Here is a 21,681-nt window from a genome sequence, read left to right as displayed (position 1 = left end):
AGCTCCTACCGTGGCTGAAAATCTTTATGTTCCCACCAAAGCAGTTCTTGACCATCACAATATCTCTTGAGTATGTAACGTCTGAATGTGGATTTTTTTTTCATTGTTCTGAATTTTGTTTTCCCTTTCTGGCATCTGGAGCAATGGAGGTAGGACTAGTTTGAGAATTGAGGAAGAGCTTGTTAATCAAACCTGCAAATTTGTTAATAATTGAGGAATGTCAATAATGTAATTAACTGTGATAGTTACTTTTATGTTTTTAATTCAGTTGCACACGAAGAGGCATCTGCAAGGAATTTTTGTTTTCTTGCAGCTTACAGGTATCACATTTTACACTTCTGTTAATTCCCACTTTCTATAAAATAGCCTGCATTTAATGTTGCAGATTACTGTTTTCATACTCATTGGACATTGTTGTGTCCAGCTTGTGTGGCAAGCATAACTGGGAGATGCAGTCTTTTCGGAAGACATCATATTCACACCTTTGATGGGGTTATATATGAGTTTCCAGGAGACTGCAGCTACCTTCTGGCAGGGGACTGCAACCATCACTCCTTCACTCTGCTGGGTGAGTAACATAAAGAAAAATCATTTAAGTTAACAGTTAAGTTTAATGGCCCTCCACTAAAATCTAACATTCATTTTCTGTTGTTTAATTGATAGCAAGTATTATATTAAACATTATTTGCTACAGAATGTATGGTAAAAAATGTGTTTTTATTTAGGGACCCTCATCATTAGCCTTAAATTCCAATGTCATTCTTTTTATGCAGATGTAGCTGTATCTCTGATGTAAACATGCTTTGGATTGCTATAGGTGACTTTCAAAATGGCAAAAGAACAGGAATCACACTGTTTCTGGGGGACGTCTTCGAGTTGCACCTATCTGCAGACGGACAGCTTTCACAAGGAGGAAAAAGGTGAAAAAATAATAAAGATGAAACACACAAAAAAATCATCAAATCATTGATAGTGACAGAAATAGCTTCAAATTAATTTTCCTTTTCACAGACTGTCCCTTCCCTATGCATCTCATGCTGTGTTTGTGGGCTCAGAGCTTGGGTTTTATAAACTCTGGAGTGAAGAGTTTGGCTTCGCTGTCACCATTGATAATGCGGCCAACATCGCCGTGACTATGACCAAAATCCACTCCAATCGCACCTGCGGCCTCTGCGGCAACTTTAATGCAATCCCATCTGATGAATACACTGCTCAGGAGGGTAGGTGCATTGAGAGAAATACTCTGTAGGTGCACATCAGTAAATTAGAATAGTGGTATAAATTTTGTCTGCGATGGACTGGCGACCTGTCCAGGGTGTTATATGAGTCTCTTCTTTTTTATGAACCAGTGGAACAACAAGCATATTTTTGTTAATATTCTATTTAATTGAAAGTCACCTGCATGTCAGGGAGTTTTGGAGCTGAACAAGGGAGAGTCCTATATTACTGGAATTTAGGAAATGATTTGAGTCACCAGAACTCGGCAACAGGAAGAGTAGTCATTGAGTACAGGAAAAGATAACAGGGTTAAAGCAAGCAAAGACATTTGTGGTAGGATGAGATTAAGGAGAATCTGTCAGCTCTTGTGTGTGTCATTGTTCACGTTTGTGTGCTTTCAGGATTTCTGACAGAGGACAGTTATGATTTTGCAAACTCCTGGGCTGTGAAGGGAGCTGACCAGGCTTGTCGACGCGTCTCGGATCCCACCCAATCCTGTAACAGTACAAAGGGAACTGCAGCGGTAACAGACAATTAACACTAACATGAGCAGTTCTGAGAATATCATTAAAGTATATCTGATTTTATATCTTGATGTTAAAAGGATAGTGGAAAGACAACAGGAAGGTCTAACACCATCTGAACTTCCTCACATGATTATGTATTTTCCTTTCTAGATTCCTTCCTGTACTGCAACATTCATAAAGTCTACATCACTTCAGATGACATGATCTGACTTTCACTTGTCAGATCCTGACTGACAAATCATCGTCATTACTAACAAAGCATTATAAGCCATTTTGAAAAAAATGACTGATGGTGTTTTAAATGGAGTTTAAATAAATGACGATAATGGACTAACAGTGTTCAGTACAATGTCATTATTTTATATAAGATTTGTGAAGTAGATCATTTCACTCAAGTCAGTCATTTCATTAGAATAATTTCACTCAGAAATCCAGAGTTGTGATCTCCCGACAGTATGTAGCACATCTTATGTTTGTGTTTTTGGCTTTCATTCCAGTGCCTTACAGAGAATGTACAATTTCAACCAAAGATAAAAAAGACAAGATTTTGTTAGCAACTAATGTAACAAATAAATTGGTAAATGAAAGCCTTGATTGCGCGAAGCCTAAAACATGTAGTTTATCCATTCAAACAGGAAGAGTTGATCATTTACATGTCTATTTGTGCAGGTATTGTCCAGCTGCAGCGTGCTGCAGACCTCTAGTCTGTTTCTCCACTGCTCCCACCTGGTTTCTCCCGATGCGTTCCTGTCCCTGTGTCAGGCAGAGGCCTGCTACTGTGACCAGAAAAACCCAGAAGACTGCTCCTGTCCTTTCTTACTGGAATACGTTCGCACATGCCGTTCTCATGGGGTACTCCTGCACGGCTGGGTGGAAGAGAGCCAGTGCTGTAAGTTTGTTAAATCTGAAGAAACCAATAAAAATGTTTGTAAAGTAAACCTTGCCATGTGTTTTTGCAGTTCCCAAGTGTCCAATTGGCATGCAGTACAGTGAATGCACCAAACCCTGTTCTACAACCTGCCACAGTCTCAACATACAGGAGGTCTGCAAGGAGGAATGTGTGGACGGCTGTACATGCCCCAGTAAGCTCTCACTGACTAAATATAACTCTTCCCTCAGCTGTAGTGTTGCCAGCAGTAACATGGCATGTACATGTGTTTCAGCTGGAAAGGTTTTGGATGGGAATCGCTGTGTGGAGGTATCGCAATGTTCCTGCACACACATGGGGAGACATTTCCCCCCAGGATCTACCATTTCTCAGGACTGTAATACATGGTGAGGAGCAGTAAGCACACACACACATGCATGTGCATAAAAAGTGAAGCATCCAAACGAGCTACCCCTCAAATATTTTATCTGCCACTCTAGTGTGTGCCGCCACGGGTCCTGGGAATGTACCAACGAAGGCTGCCCCGGTGAGACACGTGTCCAGCACCACTTTCAAGCATGTTGTTGACATTCTGTGGAGCCAATTTCAGGTGTTAAATCTTCTTTTTTTTGTGTAGGTGAGTGCTTAGTTGTTGGGCAGTCTCACTTCAAGTCTTTTGACAACAAATTTTTCACCTTCATTGGTCACTGTCAGTATCTCCTGGCAAAGGACTGCACAAATAACGGCTTTTCTGTCATCATTGAGAATGTCCAGGTAATTCTTGATTTTACGCTTTTTATTGATATGTTTGACTGTAATGCAACGTTCGCCTGACAAAAACAAGTTTGAATAGTTTGAAGCATTTTTTTGGTTGCTTTATGTCCCAGTGTGCAGACGATCAGGATGCTGTGTGCACACGCTCAGTGACACTCAGCCTGCCCTCTCTGGAGAACATGACAGTGAAGCTGAAGCATGGAGGAGTTGTGTCTGTCAACAGTATGGACATCCAGACCCCAATGAATCATGGTGTGTATTTCTGGTTTATGGGTGGAGAACTTACAATCAATCAAATTATGCTCTACTGTGGTGTGGTAAAACATTTGCCCAATTATAAATTTATTCTGTTTATTCTTTTATGTCAAACTTAAATGTTTGACAGGAAACATAAAAAAATAACCGAAGAAAGATTCTCTGAGTAAATACAAAATGCTGTTTAAACCAGTGTTTTTTGTTTAATGATGGAATAGCTCCAAACCTAACCTGCTCCTATATGAGAACGCAATTACTTAGAGTAGCCCAGTAACCAACTTGGCCACTCTAAGTGCTTTTGTTGGTGCCATTTTACATCTAATGTCTTTCTTACAATGGAATCAGGAATGTTGATTTTAACTAAGGTCTGGATGAATCATTAATGTGTTCCTGGAATAATTTTGCTTGGCCAGCCCGTGCTCACTAATGTTCCCCACATTAGTGAGCCACAGTGAGAACCACAGTGAGAACACTGTTGAGTCCCAGAGCATTTGAAATGGCTTTGTAACTTTTTCTAGAGTGATAGATGGTAGCTTTGTTTCTTATCTGTTTTTTTTTTAAATCAAAACATTATATGTGTAGCTTTTTGAGATATTTTAGTCTACCTCATTTTGTCAGACAGGTACCACTACTTCGGCTTGATTTTACAGGTCAGATCATAATCATACAACCTGTTTTTTTATTTATTTATTATGTCATATATCACTCATGCACACCTTTTCAGCGTATATGTATTTTTATTCTGATTGGTCACACATTTGCATTTTTTACGTAATTACTAGAAGGTGTATGTATTCTGTGTTTTTATTAGCCAATCACCGTGTGTCAGATACATAGGCATGTTTTCACTCTGGGACAAGCTTTGGGAGTGACATTAGTAAAAAAAAATAAAAAAAACTACATTTATTTTGAATTCACATTTACTCTTTGTTATGTATGTAATGTTACAGGCCATCTGCATATTGCGAGGTCGGCTCAGTCTTCTGTTCGAGTGAAGTTTGGTGATGACCTTCGATTGGACTGGGACGGTCGGGGTCGTGTTCTTCTGAAGGTTGGATTAAATATGTTTTCAGTGATAATGCTGATGTAGAGTTTCAAGCAGCCAACAGTACTGAATCCTGTAAACCTTTCCCAGCTGGGGCCACGATGGACAGGGCAGACATGTGGCCTGTGTGGGAACTACAATGGAAACCATGGTGATGACTTCTTGTCTGGTTCTGGGCTGGTTGAACCAAGTCCCCAGGCTTTTGGGCAGGCCTGGAGGATCAATGGCGATTGCGGATCCACTCACAAGCACGGCACTGATCCATGTGCAACAAATCCCAAAAGAGGTATCATCTCCGCATCCACTGAATCTCGTTTTATTAAAAAATAACAAATATCAACATATGTTCATCTGTCCCTTCCAGTGCGCTACGCAGAAGAGGCGTGTGCAGTGATCACGTCAGATGTGTTCAGCTCGTGCCATTTTCTGGTGAATCCTGCTCCGTTCCAGCGGTTTTGTCGGTATGACGTGTGCGCCTGTGGAGACGGTGAGCAGTGCCTCTGCTCGGCTCTGTCTGCTTATGCAGCCGCCTGCTCTGCCAAAGGAGTGCTGCTCAACTGGAGATCCCCTTCACTCTGTGGTAACTCGCATTTTGAACTCGGTTGTCTCTAAGACAAACATTTGATTAATGCTTGCTGTGCATCCTTTATGAAACTGAAAGAGCAATGTTTTTGACACTGTCATATATCTCTGTTGGTTAATTCTTAGAAGTCACCCAACCACAAAATACATTTTAATCTCTCTGTGTTTGAAGTTGACTTATCTTTTTGCAGATGCAAAAATCCTTTTTCTAAAAATAAATATTATTTGCAGTCAAGTGGTCTGACCTATTAGGATGCATGGTCCTAATAGGTTCTTCAACCACATTTTCATGGAGTCTTTAACAGCTGAATCTTCATCTGAAGTACATTGCTTATTCACATATTTCCTCTCTTTAGTCACCAACAACTGTATTTGTTTATGTTGTCAAGAAGTTGATTAAAAGAAGTTACCACAGGCTCAAACTGTCTTACAATCTACTGTATGATCAAAAGACGTCCAATTGAGTAACTCAGCTTTTACAACTTCTCTGGAGTTTGGCTGATTTTAAAAATGAATTTTCATCTGTCAGCACATGTGCATCCATCCATCCATGCAAGATTAGGACATTGTAACACATTAAGAGTCAGTGTATATAATGAATTTGTGAACAATTTTTACGTAAAAATCAACACACTTTTAATGGTACTTTCACTGTTCAAACTCCTGTGTTAAAAAGGAGATGGGGGGGGGGGGGAACGTAAACTAACCAAGAATTTATAATAAATTTCCCTTTGATCTGATGTTCTCAGAGATGGAGTGTCCTGGAGGTCAGGTGTACGAGGCCTGTGGAAGTACATGTGAGCGAACGTGCCGCTCTCTCTCGGGCGCTGAGCCTGGCTGTGAGGGGGAGAGAGTGTGTGAGGAGGGCTGTTTCTGTCCAGCTGGGAAATACCTGAGCCCTTCTGGTGAGTGTGTGACTGCGGACATGTGCCCCTGCCTACACGATGGACAGCTGTATCAGCCCAGTGACGTCTATGCCGATCACAACAGCATTTGGTATGTGACTCCGTCTGCAGTTGCAGAAAATGGTCTGAGAAGATGCATGATTCTGTTGCATTATCATAATTGGTGTTTATATTTGACCCTGCAGCTACTGTGAGAATGGGGCCATGCGGTGCAGCTCCACAGAGATGACATCATTTCTTTCTGACCTCTTCTATGATGATGACACAGTGCCATCAAGAGGTGCCATCTTATATTCCTTCAGTTTTTGCTACTTATAGTCATGCACTTCTCTATTAGTCAAAATGTTTTTGGGCGTCACTCTTTTATTTTTTTCTCATGACACAACAAAAGTTGAGTATTATTTGGTCTAAATAATGAACTTTTGTTTTCAGAGCGACGTTCAGTCCAGTGCCCTCCTCCCCTGGTTCATGCAGAGTGTAGTTCAGGTGAAAGGGGGCTGGAGTGTGCCAGAACCTGCCAGAATTTGGACCTGCCGTGTGTGAGTCTTGCCTGCATCCCTGGCTGCCTCTGTCCACCCGGCACAGTAAGTGTGGTGTGCTTGCTTTTTGTTCGTTAAACACTTAAACTGAGCGAATAGATTGACTGACGGATTGATTTCAGGTACGCCATCGCAGAGACTGCATCCAACCAGAGCAGTGTCCCTGTTACCATAACAACAGGCCGTACACAGCAGGACGGAGTATCACCGTTGACTGCAACACCTGGTAAAATGACGGTTGGTAAATGACAAGGAAAGCCTTAAGCAGTTTGCTTGACATGTTTCTCATGTTTTCCAGTGTGTGTGAGAACAGGAAGTGGCGCTGCACACAGAAGCTGTGTGATGGTGTGTGTCGCACCGTGGGGGAGGGGCATTACATCACATTTGATGGCCTTAAGTACTCCTTTCCTGGCCTATGCCAGTATGTCCTGGTTCAGGTATAAAGCAAACAGATCTGCAGAGAGTCCCACTCCAGATTGCTGTGTAGGCTGGTTCTTAGTAAATTTGTATTGATTAGTGTGTTTTCTCCACTTATCCTATGAAAAGGATATGTGTCACGCAGACGAAGGCTCCTTCAGAGTGCTGGTGGAGAATGAAGCGTGTGGAATTGTCGGGGATCGCTGTGCAAAAGCTGTCACTATCTTCTACCACGGCGGCTTGATTGCAATGCGGAATGGAGAGGTAACACACAAGCAGTCCAAACTGTTAATTCTACTTATATATAGCATTATTTAGGGTGGTATTAACTGTGACCTGGAAAAAAAGCCGAATTATGTCTTTTCTTTCCCTCTCTCTGTATGCTCCCTGTCTTGGCCAAGTCTCTCTTGTAAAAGCGATCTTTTGATCTCAATGGGAGAAACCTGGGTAAATAAAGGTTATTAGTATTATTATTACATATAAACATTTTCTGCATTTATGTTTTCCTTAAATTTTGAAGCAAACAAGTTTATTTTTGTCAAGAATCTCATGCAATGTTTTGCAGAAGTATTCAGAACTCGCACACCTTTTCACATTTAATCACATTACATGTAGATTTAAAGTGATTGACCAATGTAAAGTAGAGCTTTCTTAAACCACAGGGGGGTCTATTTGGAGTCACTTAGAAAACCAAATCACACCATGTTTCACTGTGTAGATGGTGCGTTCAAGGTGATGTGCAATGCTAGTTTTTGGCCACATATTCCATTTTGCGTATGAGCTTAAAAGCTAGGTTGTGGCTTGTACCATATGTACCATTTTATTTTCGCTACACAGTTTAGTGTCACTTTAAGTTGTTCTACTACAAAACAGTCCCAGTAAAATACAAGTGATTATGTGCTTTTAATGATAAAAAGTGGCATCTTTTTATCACACTTTTTTGTTCTACAGGTATGAGCATTTTGGCAAGGCAAAACCCACTACATTCATATCCACCTCATTATATATAACCATTTGGTTACTTTTCAATATATTTACTCATAACATCAGCCCTTTGCAAATATCCTAACCAAGATACTTAAGACATGATCTCTGTGTGTCCTACATAAATCCATCCAGGTGACGATGAAGAGGCCTGTGCTGCAAAGTTCCCAAGTGGAGATTGTCAGATCTGGTCAGTTTTATACCGTCATGTTGGGGAAACACATCTCCCTCAGCTGGGACAGAGGAACTCGCCTCCTTGTTCACATCTCAGCTTCCTACAGGGTACTGCTGCGTTAGTCTAAATCCAGTTTGAACTGATTTACTCACATCTGTTTAAATAATGCAATTTTCTTTGTCATGATTACTTTGTCATGTGAAGGGCCGGGTCTGTGGTTTGTGCGGGAATTTTGACGGAAATGTCAACAATGATTTGATGAGCAGTAACAACCAGCTGGAGATGGATGCCTCACACTTTGGCAATTCCTGGAAAGTCATTCCCAGCTGTGCTGATGTAACTGAGGTAATATTGAGGGGTTTTACACTATTTCTGCACATGTACAGTCTGTATGTTAATAACTCAATGATTTACAATCCATCTAAATTAACCTAAAGGTGTATGCTTTCTGGTTGAAAGCAAATGAGCATACTAAGCTTCCCAAGATACTTGCTGTTACATTGCAAAACTTCAAGTATTCCCTTCAACCAGTCAATGAATACAATTAATAAACAAAGCAATACATGCTGCTGATGTATGTCTCCTTTTCGATATTCAGATGCCAGCTCCTTGCAGTGACAACATTGTAAAGTTGGTTACAGTGGAGCAATCATGTCGTGTGATTACTGGTCCGCTCTTCAAAGAATGCAACAGCCAGGTATGTAAAAGTAATAGCTCCAAAGTTGCTCATTGACACGTCATTGATTCCTCTAATGTTCATTCTGTTCCCTCCAGGTGGATGCAGAGGCGTATGTAGAGATGTGTGTTGAGGCAGCATGCTCATGCTCATCTGTGGGGGATTGTGCATGTTTCTGTGACGCCATTGCTGCTTACGCGCAGGCTTGTTCAGAGAAGGGAGTGTCTGTCATGTGGAGATCCAATGAACTTTGCCGTGAGTGATCAAATCGAACTGATAATACCTGTCCTCAATTTTTTTTTCAGCTGGGAAGAGATTGGATAAGCTGAAGCTGAATAGAATCTTTCTGACATTATTTTTTTTGTTTATTTCTACTACTTTTTATTTGCGTCATCTGACTAGGTCACTAAAATGAAGTTGTTTAACTAAAGTTGTTTCACTAAATCCTAGCTATGAGCTGTGAAGAGCTGAACCCTAAGCTCGCAGGTACAGGGGAGGAGTTGTGCCAGTGGAGGTATAACACCTGCGGACCTGCCTGTCCAATTACCTGCCAGCATCCTGATCCCCTCCACTGTTCACTGACATGTGTGGAAGGCTGCCATGCTTACTGCCCACCAGGTGCCAAGACACAACATACAACTATTTTACAGTCAAACATACAACGATATTGATAGTGTGATTTAGTGTCAGTCTAAACTTAATCTGTGTAGGTCAAATTCTTGACGAGGTGGCAATGCAATGCGTAGATCCCTCGCAGTGTCAGGTTTGTATCCACGAGGGTCAGAGGATATCCCATGGAAACAAGGTTATCCTGAATCATGACGACCCGACACTCTGCAAAATATGGTAATGTAGAGAATAGCAAATAGTTTTATAAAATGGAACCAAAGTGTGCTTAATTTAAAGTCAATCTATTGTTTTTTTTTTCCTATAAAAGCCACTGTGAGAACAACACTCTCAGCTGTGAAGACTGCACCTCCTTCAACATGTTGTCCACTCCCACACCAACACCGAGTTACAGCACTTTTACTACGATGCCTTTCACCACCTTGATGCCTGAGGGCATGTGTGACCGTGCAATGGATCTGGCTTTCTTACTGGATGGGTCAGAAGCACTGACTGAAGATGAATTTCAGGCCACCAAGGAATTCATACTCGGCGTGGTTGAACGTTTCCGTATGGGCTCAGCTCACACTAGAGCCACAGTGCTGCTCTACCACTCTGGAGTTAAAACGTATGACCTGCAGGTACGGTAGCAAATGTTGACCATGCGTGACCTTACACAAGTTAATCACTGATGGCTTTAGGAATAATAAAAAGGCAGTGTTGTATTGCATCAAATTATAACTCAAAAAATTTAAAATGTTTTTTTGCTAGTGTTATTAGCAACTTTGTAAGATGAAAGTTGCTGATGGAATGAAAGGAAGCAGAATCATTTGAAAAGTACAAAACAGTAAAAATACTGATAGAGCAAAAGATCTTGAAGAAGTACAAAAAGATACTGATTTGCAGAAACTGAAACTAAAGCAAAAGACTCCTGAAGTAACTGAAGTCGAACAGACCATCTCAAAGTGTTGTTAAGAATCAGTATAACAGAATAAAACAAAAGCAAAATAGCTACATTTTTAAACCTACTGGCATAGCTAACTATTATCACATCAACATGTTAAAAAGATTAACTTGTAACCCAAAATCGGAAAGCCAACAAATAAAGGTTGTGTTAGAATCAATTTAAATTGTTAATATGCTAAGAGTTATGTTTCCAACTAATATGGATGAATCTTCTCAAATTAAAATATCAGAGAAAAGTTGTATTTAGTCCAGTAGTTCAAGTCAAAACATAAAGCTTGTAGATTTTACTCACAAGTGTCTATTGCTATCCATTTTGATAGTTATGGCTTGATGGTTATGGAAGCCTGTGCACAGTCAAGTGATTTACCTAGGGTTATAGCTAAAGAAGCTGGCTGTTCACAGAAGGCTGTATAAAAATATCTGAAATGTTGTTTTTTTTTTGGAAGAAAAAGGTGTGATAGACAAAGCAGCACAAGCAACAAGTATAGCCACAGTCTCTCACAATACATTAGAGGAGCCACATCCTCAAGAGATGCCCCGACTTTATATGAAGGCACAGTATATGAACATAGTTGACATATAAAACATTTAGACCTGGTGGCCTCATGCTTGTTTCTTACGCTTTTTGATACCTACAGGTTCAGAAGTGGCTGTTTAAGAAGACTGTGCGCGAGCTTCATTACACAGGGGGAGATGCAGCGTTCTTGGACGAAGCTGTCAAGTATCTCGCCATTAACATCTATGACAAGAACAAGCGTGACAATGCTGGCCGTGTAGCAATCATCCTGACCGCTAGTGGTAACCCTCGTCCCGTCCGTGCCATCGTGAAGATGCTCCGTAAGAAAGCCATCACCACCTTGACAGTGGCGCTTGGTCCTGGTGTCAACATGGGTCAGGTTAATGACATCACCAAGGCCAACCCAGACAACAGGGCCTATGTGCTGAGCAGCACAGGCGAACTGTCCGATCGTCTGCTGGAGGTAACGGATTACCTTTGCACCTTGGGGATGGAGCCAGAGATGCCAAAACCTACACCAAATAAAGCCCGTCAGGCCTCTCCCACCACTTCCCGTGCGTCTTATGTGAAAACAACACCTGCACAACATGTACCCAGCACTCTGGCATCCACTGCACCCTCTGGTCTGTCTCCTGCCACCACGATTCCACCATACCACCCTCCAGCCACAGATGTGACATTCATCATAGAAGGTTCTGATACTGTTGGTGAGGCCAACTTCAATAAGTCTCTAATATTCCTGGAGGAAGTCATCTCTCAGCTGACAGAAAAGGAAGAGTTTATCCGCATCACAGTGATCCAGTACTCTGTAACAGTCACTGTGGAAATCAGCCGCTTGGAGCTGAGGCAGCAGAGAGAGCACCTGCTGCAACGACTGCGGCAGATTCGCTGGAGAGGAGGAAGCAAGACCAACACCGGAGCAGCTGTCACCATGACTCTTCAGGAAATGGCTACAGTTCATCCTCCTCATGTCCCCGCCCCACCTCAGCTCGTCTTTCTTGTGACTGAAAATCCCCCCACTGATACAGTGACACGTCCACCAACTACAAGCGTCCAAACACGTCTGTATCCCATCGGTGTTGGACCAAAGGTGCATGAAACGGACTTGGTGCAATTCAGCCACCCTCAGCGTCCGATGATGGTTGAGGACTACGGCCGTTTGACGTCTCTAGTCCATCGTGTGGTCAGCATCACACAGAGCACAGTCAGGCCCCTCTCTCCTACGTTGCCACCCCTCATCGTCCCAACTCACTCCACTCTACCACTCACAGGTGGTATCATAAACTGACTAATTTTCAAGTATCTTTCCAGTATTGGCCTATCAGCCACATTAATATAACAATGTATCATCACACAGTGCCATGCAAGAAGCCTCTTGATGTCATGTTCCTGTTAAAGGCCGGAGAGCAGTTTGAGGACATGAAGACCTTTGTCAAGACTTTCATTAGTAATGCTGATATAGGTGGGTGTGGCGCATTCCTTCAGTGTGTGCAGAGATAACTGTCATCATAACAGTCTGTTATCAAAGTTTGTCCTCTTTAGAGACATTTTAAAACATCCGATTACTTAAAATGCAAAATAATCTCTAGAAACAATAAATAACTTTACTGTATATCTGTAATTTTGAATAACACAAATTTAACAAATTGTGACAGGAAATTACTTTCACAACTATTTTCACTAGTTGAAAACTTATGGAGGGCTACATGTTTCCAGAATGCCAATAATTAGTACAATTACGCAACCTAACATTCCTACCCTGTGTTTGTTAGGATCTCATTCAGATTAAAAGAAATATCAAGCATGTGGTATGATTTTCTTTTCAAATTATGCATGCACAGTTCTTAAATTATAATTTACACATTCTGGGGTAAATAATATTACACTTTACAAGAATAGCATCTACAATAAACACACACGGAATACTGTGCTGTTATTTTGTTCCTTTTATCTCCTGTTTTCAAATTTGTGAGTCTAAATCCCTGTATTGAGTTATTTTGCTCAATTTATTTGTCATGATTGAACAAACTGTACTGAGTTTAAACAAAAAAAAGGTTCATTATGTAAATGTCTCCATGTTTTTATCCATGCGCAGGGCCAGGTGGCACTCAGGTGAGCTTAATTCAGTATGGAGACATAAACACGGCTGAGTTCATGTGGAACAGTCATCAAAGCAAGTCAGACCTTCTGAAGCGGGTGGAAGGCATCCCAACCAGGACCGCTGCAGCTCCTGCATTGGGTAATTAACATTAACCTCTATGCTGTCATGAGGACATCGGTTTCCTCGTGGAACCACTGCTTGACATCTGATGGTTTTGGATGTGGCAGGAAACAGGTCAAGCTGGATGTACACTAACTGTTCCTTCCATTTGCAGGGTCAGCTGTAAAATTCGCTGTGCAGACATCCATCTCATCTGTCAGCGGCGGGAGAGTGGGTGTCCCGAAGGTAGTCGTGATGGTGATGACAGAAAAATCAAGTGATGATATTAAAGAGGCAGCTAATGAGGCTCTTGCAGCAGGTAACCTGGCTACTATTAAAACAATTAAAATCTTCCTGACATGACATGACGGTGTCTCACTGCTTGGAGTCACTTTCCAGGTGTGTCAGTGTTCCCCATTGGAGTTGGACCAAACTATGACAGCAATGAGCTTAGTGCACTTGGTCATCACGGCAACCAAGACAATACTCTGCATCTAAACAACATGGACCAATTAAGAATCTTTTTAACTCTGGACAAAAGCTACATGGAGAGAATCTGCAGAGGTGCCCACGAAGCATGAACAGTTTTCTCTTCTTAGTAGAAAATAAGTCTCCATTTTAGATTATAGTAATAACTGAAGGCAGTAATAAAAATGTGTGCTTGGTTATTTTTAGCTGGTCCACCAGGAGTGTGTGTTGATGATAACGGAAATGAGAGGAAGGTTTGTAATATGGCCGGATCATTTTCAAAGCCAATTTACAATTACTGGTAATCGCTTCTGTAATCAGACGTCTTGTTTGTTGCAGCCTGGTGAATCGTGGCTGCTTGACGATGGCTGCCATTCTCTCTTGTGCCACCCCAGTGGAGCGGTGACGGTTCAGAATCACAAAATCAGCTGTGACAGACTGGAGCCGCCAGCATGCAGAAACAACATGCCCCCTGTCAGAGTGGAGGAGGCCTGCGGCTGCCGCTGGGAATGTCCTTGTATGTGTAATAAATAACTTGCACTGTGATATTTTGCCTCTCCGTATAACAAGCAGATCATTTCCCACCTGCTAACTGTTAATAAAAAGGGCAAGCATCCCAGGCCAAAATGGACCATATATTTGACTCCTCCCTCCCTTTTTCCCTTGTTGTGTGTATACAGGCATATGTATGGGCAGCTCCACAAACCATGTAGTGAGGTTCGATGGTCTGGCTCTCAGGTTGGAAGGAGAGGGATTGTGCTCCTATACACTTCTAACGGTCAGTAAAGGCGACAGCGAAGGCTCAGAGGTCAAACTTCACACTGGACCTTGTCAAGACTCAGCAAAATACAGCCAGATCTGCATGAAATCCATGGAGGTGACCCATGGACCATACACACTGCTGCTGAAGGATGACATTACGGTAAACCTGTACAGTATGTGTTTGAAATAGTTAGAACAACTCTTTTTCTCATTTTATTTTTCCAAGTTAAAACAGAAACTTTATTTTATTTGGGTTTATGTGTTGAACAGACAGAATCGATCTGTGTTATTGATTCTGACTTCAAGAAAAATAATCAGTTTTTGTAGTTCATCAAAATGTTTGCACTTCATGCAAAAGCTCTTATTTATTTGCTGTCTCCACAAACAGGCCATGATTGGTCGAGAGGAGCTCGCCTTGCCTTGGCGACATTCTGGTCTGGAGGTGGTGCGCTACGGAGGAGTGATGCTGCAGCTGAAATCAGATCAAGGCTACGTTTTGACTTTTACCCCTCAGAGCAATGAGTTTACCATCACCTTGCTCAGTTCGGAAACCAGTGGGCACACTGCTGGACTCTGCGGTAACAGAACCGGCGAGCCATTCGCTCACAGCTTTATGCAAACTATCGGAAGCGAAAAGTGTGTCTTCCTGTCCCTTTTGGTTTTGGCCGTGTTACTTTTGAGCTGTGTTGTCTGTACCTTTCTCACAGGTGCATGTGGGGAGGCGAAGGTTAATGTCCTGTCTTTCCGTAACGGCAGCACAACCACCGACCAGCCGGCCTTCATCTCGGACTGGACTGTGGCCGCAGATGGTGGTGTGTGCTTGCCCAAACGGAAGGCAGTGTGCGTGTCTGGAGTGGCGATGGGATGTCAAGCCTTACGCTCTGAGGTGTTTGAAAAATGCCACGCCTATATTGCTGTCCAGGTTTTCCTCATCAAGTGTGAGGAGCAGGCATGTGACGAGTCAGATGTGTGTGAGCTAATATCAGCCTATGCACGCCTCTGTAGACAAAGTGGTGTGTGTGTGGATTGGAGGAGCCCCCATCTTTGCCGTAAGTCACTGTTAGTTTACTACAAACATCTTATCTCTTGGAGGTGGATCCTAACTCCTTCTTCTGTTCTGCTGTGCAGCACTGCATTGTCCAAACTCTATGGAGTATGATGCATGTCGGACAGGATGTGTGGAGGACTGTGGCAGCCTGCAGGTATTGCCAGGCGACTGGTCGACTACTCGGCGCAACGAGTCATCATGCATGGAGACACCTACTGAAGGCTGCTTCTGCACTGGAGGGACGGTTTTGCATCATGGAAAATGCGTCTCTCCGGAATCCTGCAGACAGTGTGTGGATCATCAAGGACACACATATGCGGTGAGACATGGAGGATATGACTGAAAGCCCAAGAAGAATCAGACCTGAACAATATGTTTAGTAATCATTAGAATCCCTGTTTTAATGTGTGCAATACTGTGGTTGTAAAGAAAAGCTCAAACTAAGGTAGGGAGAAGCATAATTGTCCAGTTGGATGAAAACAGCTGCATTTCTTGTCCAAAACTTGAAGGAATGTGGTGGTGGATTGAAAAGATTGAAACAAAAAAAGTGTTCTGACAGAAGAGTTCTGGAGTAACAATTAACAAACATTTGTTTGATTGCAATTGATATAGTGACCACAATATTCACCCATGATACTCTAATTGTATCTTTTCATAATATTTTTGCAGTCCTGGAATATAAGGTAGAGTTACAGCAAAGCTCGCATCACAAATATGTGATTATACTGCCCTCTGCTGTTTATTTCTAAATGGAAAGGAAACATGCTTTCCCTCTGTTCAAACAGCATATGCAGAGTTGGGTGCCAGATGACAATCCATGTTTGATTTGCATGTGTTTGGACCAGCAACATATCAACTGCACTGCCAGACCATGCAATGATGTCAAAGGTTCTTATTTACTTTTACTTCCACTTGCTTCATCAGCTAAACTTTTGTCAGCTTTTTCTAATTAGCATGGGTGTGTGTTTAGCTCCAGTGTGCGGACCTTGTGAGATCCTGCAGGAGAAGAAAGAATCCAAGTGCTGCCCTGAGTATGAGTGCGGTATGTTTGGATAGTCATGTATATAAGAATATGTTAATGTTTTTATTTCAGCATGGGATGTTACAGTAGCTTTTCAAAATAAGAGCAGTAGAGCAGATACACTTTTGAAAGCAGAAATGGAATCCCAAAAATATCAAAACTCTTCTGTGAAGTGTATGAATAGCTAAGACCTTTCTAGACTGATATTTAATGATGAATTCATTTTGAAATACCCCATAAATAATGTGGTTTTGACTAATGTATTAACTGCTGACCTCGGTCTCACCTTGTGACCTCAGTGTGTGATCTGGTGAGGTGTGATCTGCCTGATGTCCCTCGCTGTGAGGACGGTCAAACAGTGGTGCTGAAAAACCCCGGCGAATGCCAGCCTATTCACGAGTGCGGTAGGCTGATGAGCGCATGCAAGCATAAAACAGATGGCGCTCTAGGTGTGATTTTTTTTTTTTTTTTTTTTTGTTATGCCACTCTTCTCTTTCTCTGATCTAGTGTGCAAAAAGGAAGAGTGTTCCCAACAAGACCCCCCTGACTGTCCAGCCCACCGCCAGCTGTCCACAAAAAAGACAAAGTGCTGTGACTCCTTTGAGTGTACATGCAACTGCCAGAACTCCACCCAATCCTGCCCCACCGGGTTTGTCACATCGTCTTTTACCAATGACTGCGGTTGCACAGAAATCCTCTGCCAACCTGACAAGGTGAGTTCTCTGAATGTGGCACTCCTGGACACGCTGGAAGATTCATTTCCTGTGTGGCCAATGTGTGTCCCCAGGTGTGTGTGGTTGGTGGAGTGGTTCACCCAGTGGGCAGCGAGTGGGAGGAAGGATGCGAGAAGTGTCGATGCACAGAGCTGCAGGACAGAGACACATCGCTCCATGTCGCCCAGTGCAGCCCACCTGTCTGCAATCGGAACTGTCCTGTGGTCAGGCAGCACTAAATGTGAAAAATATGCGCCATTAATGAATGTTTTCTAAAAATGTTTTAACAAATTTCAGGGATCTACATACACTCAGAGAAAAGGGAGTTGCTGTGGAGAATGTACACCAGCCAGCTGCACAGAGACTGAGGGAGCAATGCGAGGGGACACAGTCATTGGAGGAAAGCTCAGAAGGGTATGTGGGTTGTTTAAATACTCTATAAAACTTTGCTTCCTTGTCTTTCTACCTAAAAGAATCAGTGGTTTCCCCCCAAAAAAATAACACAGAATATTTTTGATTGGTTTGCTTCACTTTCTCTGTCTGTAGGTGGGTGAGAAGTGGCTGTCTGCACATGATAAATGTGTCGAACATGAGTGTAAGAAAGTGAAAGACGAGGTGTTTATCTCTACAACAAATGTCAGCTGTGGCAGCATGGAGACTACAAGCTGTCCGCTGGGAAGTGAGCTTCGCTGTGACACTCAGGACTGCTGCCCCCGCTGCCACTGTGGTAAACACAGGCATACACATGCTGGTGCACAAACAGGAAAACATTGGCAGATAGAATGAGTTAGAACTCTGATCATCTATGAAACTGAAAATGAATGACTTGTGTAGCTGATGTAAACAGGGTTTGAGGCTAAAAAGGTCTTAAAATTGAATGACATTTAAAAACTAGAAAATTTTAAATGTCATTCAATTTGTAGGCCGATTATGTCATACAGCGGCGACAAGGCCTCTCCGAATTCGAAGACGCCTTCAAATGCAGCCTTCAAATCCGTCCTCCTTTTCAAAAGATTTGAAGGATGAGTCCATTTTATCCTTCACAGCCCACCATATCTGATAATTCATTGCGGGTTCAAACCGAGCGTTCAGGCAAAGCTGCAACGGCGGTGAAGAGCGGCAAATTATTTTTGCTATATTTCACTTTAACCCTCTGATGCCTTGCTTTGCAGGCATTTCAATGCCCTCGTACGCATTGCTATGGCAGGCTCCAATTACTTAAAATGTCATGTTTTCCCATACTAGATTTTAAATTACAGTGCAGTGAAAAAAGTAATAGCCAGTTTAACATAAGTAGAGCCTGTGTAAACCTTGGCAGCCACACGTGCAATCAAGCAGTTGTGATAACTGGCAATAGTCATTCCTGAGGAGGAACTCTACTTTGCGATATTATTTTTAAATTCAGCCACATTGAAGGGTGTTAGATCTTTAGTGGCCTGTTAAAAGTCATTTCACAGCAACTTAGCAGGATTTGAATTCAGACTTTAACAACACAATAAAACCTTAATTTTTTTTTATCCGGAGGTATACTTGCTGGTGTGCTTTGGCTCGTTGTCTCTTAGTTTTGCTTGAGCCTAAAGTCCTAACTGATAGCCTGACATTCTCTTTAAGATTTTCTAATAGAAAGCAGAAATGTATGTACTTTGGGTGTAAAAGCACACTAAATTGCACATTAAATTAGCTGGGGGTTTTTCATCTTACTTAAGATATATATGTGGTTGTAATTTTCACGTCGCTAAGTTAATTAAAGTTATTTTAAATTCATGTATGTTAAAAATGTAAATGATCTTAAATATCTTCTGAAGATATTTAACTTACTGAAACTTGCCTGGTTAAATTGCAGTTGCACACAGTGTCCTGCAGATGTCTCCATTACATTGCTGCAATCTTAAAACCAGTTATCCTGGTTTGACCTCTTAAATAGCTTTTAAAGATCAAGCTAGGTAACTTGGACTCCTTATAAATTGACAAGATTGACATAATATTCAGAGAACTGGGGAAAAAAAAGTGTTTCTGCTCTTCTCTCACCAGCACCAATGGATGTCTGTCTTCTCAATCACACTGTGATAGGGGTAAGTCATCCACAGCAATAAAGTGTGGACAGTGCTTTATGTACTCTGGTTTTCAATACTGTATGTGTATTCATGAAGGCAGGCGAAAGTGTGATGGTGGATATGTGTACACACTGTGAGTGCACAGTGGAGAACGGAGCAGTGAAGAAATACAAACTGTCATGCAAGCGAACCAGCTGTCCATCCTGCCCCAGGGTAACTCCTTATGTCATCATTTTCCATTTTGACCATCGCTCTTTCCCGTCCTCTACATAACTTATTAATAAACTCAAATGTCCATCGCTTTCATAAGAGGTGCTCTTAGGCTCTGACTACATTTCCTCTCTGCTCATCATTAAACAGAGGCTGCCCTTAACGTTGTTTTATGATTCACTCAGATCATGATATATTGGCAGAAAATAAATCAAAGATCTATCTTTTTTTGAAATTACACAAATTGCCGTGTGACGTCCTTAAAATAACCGCCAACCTTTTTTTTTTTTTTTTTTTTTTTTTTTGCAAGGGATACGCAATGCAGAAGGAGGGAGACAGTTGCTGTGGGCGCTGTGTTGCCACTGCCTGCTTCATACAGAAGCCAGATGGAAAACTTACCAGTGTGCAAGTGGGTATTATATGGAGAAGACGGTGTCAATACATGTGCTACATAGTACATAATAAACAAAAAAGTGTTGAGATAAAGTTTTGTTTGTTAAAGCCTTTTGCTTTAACACATTTTCAATTTGGATGTTTTTCCCCACTTCCTTGTCTCTCACACCTGGAAAAACAAGTCGAAGAGGAGAATGAAAGAGAGATAATTCACAGTAAAACTGACTGTTCCCATAGGTTAAATGCACCTACTTAATCTCTCCAACTCAATTTGCATTAACAAGTTGTTTACACATAACATAGGTTTATGTGTTTTCCAAAGTTGAACTTGTAGTTGTAAGCTGTTCTCCTGACTATTTTAAGCTTGTCAGCATGGATTTAACTCATGTCTGAAAGTTGAATTCACTCATATTTCAAAGGCAGCTTTTGGACTTTTGTTTCTAAGTTAAAGGGCTTAAAATTTATTACAGTGCTGTAGTCGTGTGTCCATTATGATGTGCTAAATTTTTATACCCAGAGCTCGATATCTCAGCTTCACAATTGGTTGTGCACATTTCTTCTGCCCTGCAGAATTGTGCTCTTTATTTAATTTATGTTTACTGACTTCTAAAGTTCAGCTCCTTGTCATTAACTACTGCCTGCGTCAGTTTTACAACTTCCACCAAAACCACATTGCAACTAAAAGTAGTTAAACCCCTATTAATGTTCTACATTCTTCACATACATTTAAAGAAATAAAACATCCTTAAATGTGTAGGTAACAAGCACATGGAGTGTTAATAGGAAAGGACATGAATCAAAACACCTGATCTTATATGCATCTGTGTTAAACTGATCAGGTCAACTCAACCCAGGAGGATGGCTGTTACTTGTATGCTTGCGGTGTGAACAGCAGAGGAGATCTTGTCCTGGAGACCAAACAGACCACCTGCCCTCCTTTTAACCGCCAAGCCTGCCTTGATGGAGGGGTACAGCTCCCTGACCTTTTATTATCTTCATACAGTTACTCTTCCTTTCTCAACACTAAGTTATATTCAGATGTTTTACTTGTGTTTTGTTTTTGACAGGGCAAAGTCAGCCAAATTGGTAAAACCTGCTGTGAGACTTGTAAGTGATTCCTTTTCAAGACTATTACAATGAGAAAATTTGAATGATTGAATTAAAAAAAACAAACAAAAAAAACAAAACAAATGCATGCGCACAGGTAATGAGCCAGAGTGCCGCAGGACGGCGGGAACACTCAACTATGTCAAAGTGGATGACTGCCAATCAGAGCAACAGATTGAACTGCACTACTGTGAGGTGAGACAGCATAGACATATTTAACATTCTGCCCTTGGTTTGGCCTTTAAAGTAAAAAAAATTTTTTTTCCTTCGCCCTCCCACCTGTTCAGTCTGGCCCGTGGTGCTTATGCATGAGTCAATCCTGTTTATCTGTCTGTCTGTCTTTCAGGGCAAATGTCGCAGCAAGTCTATGTACTCCCTGCAGAGTGCTGCCGTAGAGCAGGAGTGCGTGTGTTGTGCCGCCATGAAGACAGAGCCTCTCAGTGTGCCTGTCTTGTGCGCCAATGGCACACGCAGCCACCACACTGTCCAGTCTGTGACTACATGCGACTGTGTGTCCAAACATTGCAACTAGAGAGACAGTAACAGTTTGCTCAATGTAGATGCTTTGTGTGTAACCAAGCAAAATGTACCCATCGAGAAACACAAATACTATAACAATAAAAAAAAACCCTCACAGTTTCTGCAAGCGTA

The 21,681-nt window shown here is 41.8% G+C and overlaps 1 protein-coding gene across 1 annotated transcript; it reads left to right on the top strand.

Annotated features, from left to right (window-relative positions):
• vwf (von Willebrand factor) lies at window positions 1–21,681 on the top strand. Its single transcript, XM_014983128.2, has 53 exons — window positions 1–149; window positions 269–320; window positions 425–568; window positions 818–920; window positions 1,012–1,220; window positions 1,620–1,741; window positions 2,415–2,634; window positions 2,705–2,827; window positions 2,909–3,020; window positions 3,114–3,160; window positions 3,251–3,387; window positions 3,501–3,639; window positions 4,593–4,693; window positions 4,778–4,973; window positions 5,052–5,267; window positions 6,019–6,265; window positions 6,360–6,454; window positions 6,607–6,758; window positions 6,836–6,939; window positions 7,012–7,150; window positions 7,260–7,394; window positions 8,250–8,396; window positions 8,494–8,634; window positions 8,888–8,986; window positions 9,064–9,220; window positions 9,416–9,583; window positions 9,676–9,811; window positions 9,903–10,212; window positions 11,176–12,325; window positions 12,412–12,516; window positions 13,150–13,293; window positions 13,430–13,573; window positions 13,654–13,818; window positions 13,930–13,976; window positions 14,062–14,239; window positions 14,403–14,644; window positions 14,873–15,062; window positions 15,192–15,533; window positions 15,613–15,851; window positions 16,318–16,420; window positions 16,503–16,574; window positions 16,853–16,957; window positions 17,061–17,266; window positions 17,341–17,490; window positions 17,564–17,680; window positions 17,813–17,993; window positions 19,298–19,338; window positions 19,417–19,533; window positions 19,841–19,939; window positions 20,763–20,891; window positions 20,991–21,030; window positions 21,128–21,225; window positions 21,377–21,681. The coding sequence occupies exons 1-53, from the start codon at window positions 27–29 to the stop codon at window positions 21,560–21,562; spliced, it is 8,664 nt and encodes a 2,887-aa protein (XP_014838614.2). The 5' UTR covers window positions 1–26; the 3' UTR covers window positions 21,563–21,681.

The sequence above is a fragment of the Poecilia mexicana genome, unplaced genomic scaffold (genome assembly GCF_051168715.1).
Source record: "Poecilia mexicana isolate PSO_F unplaced genomic scaffold, ASM5116871v1 scaffold_6, whole genome shotgun sequence".
NCBI lineage: Eukaryota > Metazoa > Chordata > Actinopteri > Cyprinodontiformes > Poeciliidae > Poecilia > Poecilia mexicana.
The sequence above is the reverse complement of the archived record's forward strand: the minus strand, read 5'-3'. Positions and strand labels throughout refer to the sequence as shown.

What these genes read in the sequence shown, in the direction of transcription:
- vwf (XM_014983128.2), top strand. Translation starts at nt 27, where the DNA reads ATGTTCCCACCAAAGCAGTTCTTGACCATCACAATATCTCTTGAGTAT. An exon ending in GCACACTGCTGGACTCTGCG is followed by an intron (nt 15,063 to 15,191) that starts GTAACAGAACCG and finishes CCTTTCTCACAG; the next exon opens with GTGCATGTGGGGAGGCGAAG. An exon ending in TTGGAGGAAAGCTCAGAAGG is followed by an intron (nt 17,681 to 17,812) that starts GTATGTGGGTTG and finishes CTCTGTCTGTAG; the next exon opens with GTGGGTGAGAAGTGGCTGTC.